The sequence below is a fragment of the Trifolium pratense genome, linkage group LG2 (genome assembly GCF_020283565.1).
Source record: "Trifolium pratense cultivar HEN17-A07 linkage group LG2, ARS_RC_1.1, whole genome shotgun sequence".
NCBI lineage: Eukaryota > Viridiplantae > Streptophyta > Magnoliopsida > Fabales > Fabaceae > Trifolium > Trifolium pratense.
The window spans coordinates 2,757,548-2,768,034 of record NC_060060.1 but is presented as its reverse complement, the minus strand read 5'-3'; the positions used below and the strand labels follow the sequence as shown (position 1 = coordinate 2,768,034).

Below are 10,487 nucleotides of genomic sequence, written 5' to 3'. Positions count from 1 at the left end.
GCTGATTGGGGTGATTGTCCTAATTCACGACGCTCTAGTAGTGGATATATATTCTATCTTAGTAATTGTATGTAGCTCTTCTTCATTAGCCTTATTTGCTGCCTCATTGTGCTTAATTACGTCTTATCTTCTCAATGACTTCATATTCAACCCTCAACAATCTATTTTATTTTGTGATAGTTAGAGTGCGCTACACATTGCAGTTAATCCTCTATTCTATAATTTTGCAGGGGTGATGATTAAACTTTCGACTTTCTTATTCTATAATATAGTCAGGAGGATTTGAAACCCTCCTTGTTGCATTGTCCTACATGTTGTTGATCTTTGTCTTTCTCTTTCCGAGGGATATTTTTCTTCTCGTGGTGGTGTCTTTAAGGGACTCTAGCTAGTTTGGTGTTGGTGTGCTTCATTGTTTCTTTGTAGTTTTATTTGTCTGTTTGTTTTCTATCTTACCTTAGAAATTATTATATTCTAGTGGAGTGTACTTCTGACATTTCTTTATTTTTTTAACTTTCTCTTGTACTTTTTTCGTTTTTATATTTATATATAATATATTTACTATTAAAAAAAATCAAAATTGCTTTTAAAAATACCTCAAAGTTCTTCGATCAATTTTAACTCACATGAGAGAAACACTCTTAATTAATCATTATAATTTTTTTAATATATTTATTTATCGTTTTATAGAAAATATTCTTGATAAACTTATTATCTAATTTTTATTTTATTTACCACTAAAAATTATACTCAAACTTTAGAATGGAATTCAAACATCTAAGTATCAATATTTTAAGGGTATTGCTAACAAGTACCATCGGACACTCTTTAAGCATTTTATTTAAAGAAATTATTTATTCAAAAATTAAACACTATAATTTTCAATGCGTTGATTTTATGTATTTCCATAAAATTCTATAAAAAAAAACTTATTATTTAAGGTCTTAAAAAGTGTCCCGAGATTCTTTAGCATTTGCCAAGATTTAATAGGTATCAACTGAACTCCATCTACTAAACGTTATTTTATATATATAATTGAATAACTATATATTTTAAGATTGAATTCAAGTATCTACATATTAATATTTTTGTCAAGTAGCCTAGTAGTTAGAAAATCCACCTTAATCTACATATCAATAGTTTATTGGCTATCAACTGAACTACATTTATAGAACTTTATTTTAGGATTGAATAACTTTATTTTAGAATTGAATTCAAACAACCAATCGTTGATACAGTTGTGATTGACGCTGTATTTGGTAGAGAGAACCACAGTTCGATCTCCCACAACTGTGATCGAAACGGGCTAAAACTACCTGATGCTAGAACTGACCTCTGAATCATATTAGATGGTCCAGTGGCCGGATACGGGTGGTGAGAAAAAGAAAAAAAAAAGAATTGAATTCAAACATGTACACATCAAAAAAAAATTTGAAGTAGCTTAGAGGTTAGAAAATTTAACTTAAAATAAATAAGTGGAGTGTTTAGAGATTCAAACCCTAACTTTATACATATAGTAGGATGTCTCTACCACCTAAATTAAACTCAAAAAGACTCTACACATCAATATTTTAATAACCGTCAACTGAACTACAATTATGGAATTTTATTTGTTTGCTTAAGCATTAGTTGTCTCTATGTTAATTTTTTTTAATTTGGCCCTTCCCAAAATAAAAAACAAGACACATTCTATTTTTTTACGCCGACAAATTTATCTAACTTTTACATATTCTTTCTTTAGTTTTTATTGACAAAATTTTTATGCTATTTAGAGGTCTAATTTTTAATGGAATTATTTCTTGCATGTTTAACAATTAATAATAGCCAATCACATAACGACACGCACGTGGTATTAGACGACGTTAAACAACACACTGGAAAATGACATTAGATTTTTCTCAGCGACATTAACGCATAACACAGCTGTCACCACGCGCCAGTGCAGTACACGCGGGTCCCCACGAGAGTATTTACGAACAAAGTGTGCAACTCACGCTCCTACCTCGCGACTGTTTAACAACAAAACTTTCCAAAAATACCCTAAGCAAGATAAAGTCTCAAAAAAGAAAGTTGTATAGAAATAGAAACTAAAGCCAACCCCAAGCATCACTCCATTTATTGGTTGAAAATTTTAAAAACCCAAAAAAATTAAAAAGTTAAAAAAAAAATAAAGAAATTCTTTAGAATGTTTGATATTGCGACAAGTATATTAGAATCACATTAATCCCTTATAATTTTGCATAAGCTATAAAGTATATATTTTGAAAAATTATGGTGAATAATCGTGATTTTGACATACTCATCATGATACCAGACAATATTGACTTGGATATCTTAATATTTGATCGGTTATTGGACACTGTACAAGTAAAATTTATTCAAAATTTAAATTTATTTTAAAATAAACCCATATAAAAATATAATAACTAAATAATTGGATGATAGATACATACTCAACTTTTTTTTCTTTTGTTGTGTCAAAAACAAAAAACTAAACTTTTTTCACCTAATCTGGTTCAGGTTTTAGTTTTGACATCAAGTGGTACTAACTTTCTTCTGATTACAGTTATGGAGAATCAAACTGTAATCCTTCCTACCAAATTCAGTATCAATTATCACTGAACCAACTAACTATTGATCCCTTAACTAAACTATAGAATACTCGAGCATATACGGAAAAAAGGAAAACATTTGATGATATATAAAAAATCTCATATTAAATGAACACACCAAATATTAGTTTGTTTTTCTCACTCTAATTTCTCTCTCTAGGGTTTCAATTTATTTCAAGTATATAAAAAGTATGTATTGTCTTTCACAAATTTGGTACTGACCTATAAAAGAAGGATCAAGAAGTGTTAAGTTAAAGAGGAAGATAGAAAATTTTTATAATAATAAAAAGAGTTTAAAAGGAAAGGGAAATTTTTTTGGAAATGGGAAGAGGAAGAGTGGAATTGAAAAGGATAGAGAATAAGATAAACAGACAAGTTACATTTGCAAAGAGAAGAAATGGACTTCTTAAGAAAGCTTATGAATTATCTGTTCTTTGTGAAGCTGAGGTTGCTCTTATTATCTTCTCCAATAGAGGCAAGCTTTATGAGTTTTGTAGCAGTCCTAGGTATGTTTTTGTGTTTTTATTCTGTTTTTGTTTTTTAATTTTATTTTTTATTGTGTTTTTGTTGAATAATAAATGTATGTATGTATAATTAATTAATTAATTGAATGAGTTACTTTGATTTTTGTTTTGTTTTGTTTGTTGATTGATTTATAAGATATATATTTTGTAAGTTATTGATTGTCCTTGGATTTGTTAATTTGTTTGAGAAATTATTATTTTGGATTTATTTCTCTATAATTTTAATTTATTTTGTGTTATTATTTGAATTTATATTATTTGATTCATGAGATCTGGAGATATAGTACATGATCTAGTAAATTATTGTTGATTATCTCTTTTTTTTTCTTGTGTTTTTCTTCAATTTGTTTTGAGAGAGTTAATCTGATTAATTTCATGTGATAATTTTATTTTTTATTTTTTATTTTTTTTCAAAGGGATTTTATTTTTACAAATGAGGCCAATAGCTAGATTTGTACTTGTTTGTTCTTCTAAGAGAGATTATCTTCTTAATTTTATGTGATATTTTTATTTATTTTTTACTAACGAGTCCAATAGATTTGTTTTATTCATTTTTTTTAGCTGATTTATTTTAGATTTTTGTGTTATTTATTTTGTTTTATTCATTTTTCCACTTTCTAAAAAAATTTTGGTTAAAAAACTGACCAAGAACTGACAAGTTGTTAGAAAGAGTACTAGATTTACACATCCTGTTAGCAAGGACATGATGTTAGCAATCCTCATTCTTGAGTTTAGTACCAATCAAAAGTTAACAAATTTCTCTTTTTTACTCTAAAATTAACAAATACCTTTATATTTTTAAAACTAATAAAGGTTTTTTTTTTTTGAAAATAATAATAAAGGATGATTGATTTGATCAACTTGTTAATGTATACATACAGTGTTTGCATTTCTCAGAAATTGTGATTTAACAAAAAAAAATTAGCCCTTTAATTCACTACAAAAAAGGTGTAATTTTTGACAAAAATTAGAGACTAAATATTTCAAGTAATAGAAACTTCAAAGTTGGAGATTAATGATTCGTCAAAAAAAAAAAAGAGTTGGAGATTAATGTTCTGTTTTGGTCTCTAATTTGTGTTTAGTAAATTTTCATGCAAAAGTTCTTTTCTTTCTCTTCATATCATTTATTTTTAGATCATCCACATAATTCTCTCAATTTTTTTTTTCACACATGAGAAAATACAAATCGACCTCAAATTGAAAGAAAAGTATTCTTTATCAATTCGGCCGAAACCACATGATGTCAAAATTGATCCCTGAACCAGATTAGACGGTTTCGTGGGCCGGATTCATACTAATAGTGAAAAAAAATTGCATACATTCAAATACTATATTAACAACACTCTGCATAACCAATAACTTCATTTTTTTTTTCTTCATATTTTTGGTAAATAGACGAAATGACAAAATCGTCATAAACTCACACAAAAGTGAAGAAACTAAAATTCGAACCCTGATCATTGCGTCCAGCCTAACAATTTCGACATTATTTTATGGTATTGAAAACGTTTAACTTCATCTTTTTTACCCGTTAAATTTGTACTATGTTTATTAGGTTGAATAGGTATATAATGGATCAAGATGTGTTATGTGACGCATGCATTTAATGACAAATGAAATCAAATAAGTCTAAGAAACCTACTATATGATACTACTAGTTTTCAGTCATATATTCCTTACTTTATATTCATTTTTCTGTTATGATTCTTCTGTCATTGGGGAAAACACTTTAAAGCATGACTTGATGTTTTTGTGTGGTAATCAAGCATGAATTGATGCTCAAATAAGTACTCACACATATTTCTCATATTTCTGCCTAATTAGGATATTTATTAGTCTTGGACAATTTATATACAACATTTTTCTTTTTTAATTGGCTAGAGATAAAATGTAAAAGGAAAAAGAATTTAACCATGAATTTATATACAACCCATATTTCTCATTTTTCTCAATAGGAGAATTAATTCATAAATATTTTTAAAGATTAGTATATATAACAATGCTCCTAATTGTGGGATTATCTTGGACAAACCATGAGTAATTCTGTACTTACAAAACTAACATGGTGTTTGGTGTGACACATTATAGTAGATACTCAAGTTGGTGCGACACATTTGTTATAAATTTGAACTTTAGTTAGATATATTGCACAAGATCAACCCCTTAAATATATAAATTTAAATTATATCGAATGATTAGTCTTTATAATTGCATGTCGGCGGTGTCTAGGCGTGAATGTGGATGCTTTTTCTTTCCCGTCTTTTTGTGAGCAGGCTCAAGTGTTTCTCTTCGTCTAGGAGTTGCTCGCTTCGTTCTCTAGAATTGGAGAACCTTTTTTGATATTTTGCTTTGGTTTGTTGTTTTGGCCTGATGGTTTACTTTTCGCTTTGTACTTCTTTCCATCTAATCTTTCTGTTAGACTGACTCAATAAATTTCTATTTATCGTAAAAAAAATTTGCATGTCGGTGATAAATGTTTATAAGTATTCACACATATTTGTGATATTTGTGCCTAATTAGGATATATATTAGTCTTGTATAATTTAATTATATACAACATTTATTCATTGATATTGCATGTAATGTTTGTTTATAAGTATTGGTCCAAAAACTTGCATTCAAGATTTATGTTTTGGTTACTTAATCATTGATTGTTCTTAATTCCTTTCTTTTTGTTCAATGTCAGCATGCTCAAAACGCTTGATAGGTACCAAAAGTGCAGCTATGGAGCAGTAGAAGTCAACAAACCTGCCAAAGAGCTTGAGGTATAATAATTAAGCCATGGCCTTAATTTGTTTAACACACATTTTAGCATTATAGTTATTAGTTACCATAATTTCTTGAACAATTCACTCAATTTTTTTTTTCTAACACCAACACTTCAGATTAAAAATGTGTTTAGTGTATGACATTGTCTATGTTTGATAATTTTGTTACAACAATCACTTATATTTTCTTAAATTATTATTAATATCTATATGTCGATGTTAATTAGTCTTTTGTCTGATGTTCGGTGTTCATGTATGTGCATGAGAAGAAGTCATGCTATATATGCTTATTAACAAATTATATACAATGCTAATTTTTTTTAATTGTTATATTTTGGTAAGTAGTTTTGTTATTTTTAATTTGTTGCTTGCTTTTTAATTAACAGAGCAGTTACCGTGAGTACTTGAAGCTGAAAGCAAGATTTGAATCTCTTCAAAGGACCCAGAGGTAAATTTATTACATATATATGTCTAAATGGATAGTTGCAAAAGTTTGATATTAGTGACAATGGTTTAGATAAACAACTTAATTAAGTGTTTATAACATAAGTACTTATCATATAATTAAGTACATATGCATAACAAAAATGGACAAAATAAAGTAATGCAATTTTCATTTAAGTTAGAAGTTGTCTTTATAAGCTATCTTGAGAGTTAATAAAAATAAAGTTAAAATATTATATAAGTTATAAGTTGGTTTTTCTAAGCTATTCTGAAAACTTCGGGGAAAAAAGTAGATATACTGTTGCAACATTGCCGTTCAAAAAAAAAAAAATTTGTTGCAACATTCGGTAACAACATGCACATATCATAAATTATTTTCAAAAGTTTTTCAAAAAAATCTCCCAAGTGTTAATGGCAGTAGCCCGTAGATATAAGCGGGTTTGGGGACTAAAGTACAGAATAAAAATTGAAATTATTGTTGTTCACTGAAATATAGGAGAACATTTTATTTTCTATATAAGTTATCTAAAATGCCAACATAACTTTTATCCACTAAACATCATATAGAATAAAATTTATTCAATATCTTAAGTTGTGTCTTGTACTGTTATGTCTTGTACGGTTCTTTCTGTGTTTTTTCTTCATCCATGAAAGTGCATTGGACCGATGGATAAGAGAACTTACCTGTACATTTTGCAGATCATATGTGTAATAATTGTACCATGAATATATATACATATAGGTTGAATTATATTTTATAATTGTCATAGTATGTGTAAAATATATGCTAGTAGTTATATATTTGTTATAAACTATACACACACGATAACCTAGTTTTCATTTTTAGTAGAGAGTTTCTCACCGTTATTAAATTTTCATAGTATTTTTCAATGGTTATTTATCAATCATCATGATTATCATCATCATCATTGTTTTATTAAGACCATTGCATTTGTTCCTTAATGGCAGAAACCTTCTAGGTGAAGACTTGGGTCCATTAGGTACCAAAGATCTTGAGCAGCTTGAGCGCCAACTTGATTCATCTCTCAAGCAAGTCAGGTCTACCAAGGTAATCAAATTTTCATGTTCAACCATTTTTTCCGAATCTTTGCTCTTTTTTTTTAGTACATAAACGAAATGAAAAGTCAGTGGAAATTTATACACACAAAGTGGAGGGATTGGAGTTCTAACCCTGATCATGGCGTCTGATGTAACAATATCAGTATTTCTGGCAATTGAACTATGATTTGTGGATAATGCTTTGCTCCTTTATATAGATACATTTGATGCAAATAAGATTATAATTTTTTAAAATGTTCATTTTATAAAAATTATTATACACAAAAAACTATCATCTGTGACAAAATTTATAGTGTCTAGCTTGACTCTTGAGCAATTACTAGATAGAATTAAATTCTCTTTTTAGAAATGGTTCTTGGGGATGTTTTTTGAGGCCATTTACATTTTTTATGAGTGAGTTGTGGAACTTTTCTTATAATTGAATAAATAGGGTTTAGATCGGCTTTTATCTCTTAAATTTTTCTGATTCGTCGGACTTTTATTTTGGTCGTTATATGTTTGATTGTTGTTTTTTGTTGTATTTTACCCTTACTGTATTCTTTTTGTGGCAGCTCTTTCGGTTATATTGTAACTTTTTTGTGTCTCGCATAAATACCTCTTGTATTCTCTTTATTCAATTTTTAATATATTGATTATTCATTAAAAAAACAAAATTGTTGCATTGCCCTCAACCGCTTAACTAATTAAGTAGTATTATCTATATGCTTCAACATTCATTTTATAAGATTTACACATTGTGCTTGTAAATAACATTTGAGATGCATCAAGAATAAATGTCATATACATAAACTTTTAAACTAAATTTAGTCATACTATACTACTCAATTGGTAGAAAATAATTTCATAAAGTAGAATATATTATCAAATCCCAAATTGTGGTAAAATAATTTTCCTATAGACTGAAAAGTTTCTTTATGAATAGCTTATAGCTTATTATAATATAATTCTGATATCTGACATTATCTGGAAACATAAATTTGCAGACCCAATTCATGTTGGACCAATTAGCTGATCTTCAAAATAAGGTACTATACATTGTGTTGGCATAATAACTACATTAAAGCAACTTTATACTATCTTCTAACACTTTAATCATTTTTTGTTCATAGGAGCACATGTTGGTAGAAGCAAACAGATCTTTGACCATGAAGGTACAAACATAATAAACCAACTTTATATATATTTTTTTTTTCTTTCTTAATGACAAAGATAATATTATATATATAAAAAAAACCAGAAAAAGTATTTTTATAACATGGAAAAATAAATTTAAATCGGTATTTCAATCCTTAAAATTGTAAGAGTCGAACAATTTAGTCTTTTACACGTAGAATATAACAAACTAGTCTCTTAAACTAATGAAGTCGATCAATTTAGTCATTTGATCAAAATATCTTTTTCGAAAACATTCATCAAAATGGATAAAAGACTATTCAAATTAATATTTCGCAAATTTGAAGGACTAAATTGACCTCGGCAAAAGAACTTGAAAGACTAACTATGATATACTCTTATTTATTCATTAATATTAAGTGTTTAGTGCTGATGATATGATTGATTAATATTTTGTTGAAAGCTGGAAGAAATGAATATTGATACAAGAAACCAGTATAGGCAAACATGGGAAGCTGGTGATCAAAGTATGGCATATGGTAATCATCAAAATGCTCACTCACAAAGCTTCTTCCAGCCTTTGGACTGCAATCCAACATTGCAGATAGGGTAATAATCTATAAATCATTTATGTTTTATTTGTAATTAGGTTCTTGAATATATTTACAAGCCCTAAAAAAATTATTTGAAATTTTAAGAATCTAATTAAAATTCTATAAAAGTTTAGAAGGGACGTACGTAATTATAAACTATTTAAAAGTTTAGGGACTCAGATTAAAAAATATTTAGTTTAGGGATCTAATTAAATATATTTTTGACAATTTTTTAGACTCATGAATTACAAACTTTTTTAGTTTACCAACTTGGGTTGGTCTGGTGGTATTAGCTTGGGACCTGAGAGTGTGCTTCTCTTGAGGTCTGAGGTTCGATTCTCTTCGGTGTCAATTTGGGTGGACTAATTTAGCTTCTTAAAAAAAAAAACTTTTTTAGTTTAGAGACTAACTAAAAAATAACCAAGTGATTGAATTTAACTTGTTAATGAGCTTCATTGCTTCAGTAAAAGACGAATCGTTGAACGATCTTACTTGATCAGGATCTGTTCTATAGGATTGTAATATTGTGTCCTTGATTTCTAAGGAGACAGAAATATACGTCTAGTGGATGAACTAAGACCATATGATTAGAGCGTGATTAACGGCTAGGATGCTCTCGTGAGCGAGATCTCATCCTCTGTGGTCGCACGGTGTTCTGACAGAATCGTTAGTCAGACTTTACTTATCTCAAGTCCAAACAACAAACTATCAACACCCGTTTCCTTTGATCGATTTAAAAATTCTCAAATAGTTTAAAAATTTGTAGAATAATTAGATTTTTGAGTTATTAAATTCTTAATAATTGTCTCTCTTGATGTAGGACTGATTATAGGTACAGTCCAGTAGCTTCAGATCAGCTAACTGCTGCAACAACTCAAGCTCAACAAGTTAATGGATTTATTCCTGGATGGATGCTTTGAGCTAAGCTCATTATTTATTTCTCTTATTGCATAAAAGCAAAAGACAAAAAAATTGCCTTTTGGTTTTGACTGTGTAAATGCTGTTTGTGCTACTTTCTGTTTTGGTATAAAAACAGCATTAACTGAATTAAATTAAGACTATTTAAACTTTAGCCATAGACATATATATGGCATATATGAAGGTTTTTAGTATTTTGAATATCTTTGATGATAGTTTCATTTTTCATTTGCATCACTTACTAATATGATACTAATCTATCTGCTTTATATGCAATGTTCTTAAACATTAATTTTAATTTCATTATTCATTACTAGAGGATTGGACTATAAGAAAGAAAATAAACTCTTGATGAAAATATGGTTAATGTAGAAACACAATCACCCCTAGCCCCACAAAAACTGTCTGATACAATATTGCATAGGCAATTGTTTATAT

The 10,487-nt window shown here is 28.3% G+C and overlaps 1 protein-coding gene and 1 pseudogene across 1 annotated transcript; both read left to right on the top strand.

Moving 5' to 3' along the window:
• The first annotated feature begins 2,719 nt into the window (after positions 1–2,719).
• On the top strand, positions 2,720–10,284 carry LOC123908145 (agamous-like MADS-box protein MADS2). The gene is made up of 8 exons (XM_045958685.1): positions 2,720–3,115; positions 5,820–5,898; positions 6,288–6,349; positions 7,315–7,414; positions 8,409–8,450; positions 8,535–8,576; positions 9,002–9,147; positions 9,952–10,284. Exons 1-8 carry the CDS (start codon positions 2,931–2,933, stop codon positions 10,049–10,051), a joined length of 756 nt encoding a protein of 251 aa, XP_045814641.1. The 5' UTR covers positions 2,720–2,930; the 3' UTR covers positions 10,052–10,284.
• LOC123912072 lies at positions 9,614–9,796 on the top strand (annotated as a pseudogene).
• Positions 10,285–10,487: the final 203 nt, after the last annotated feature.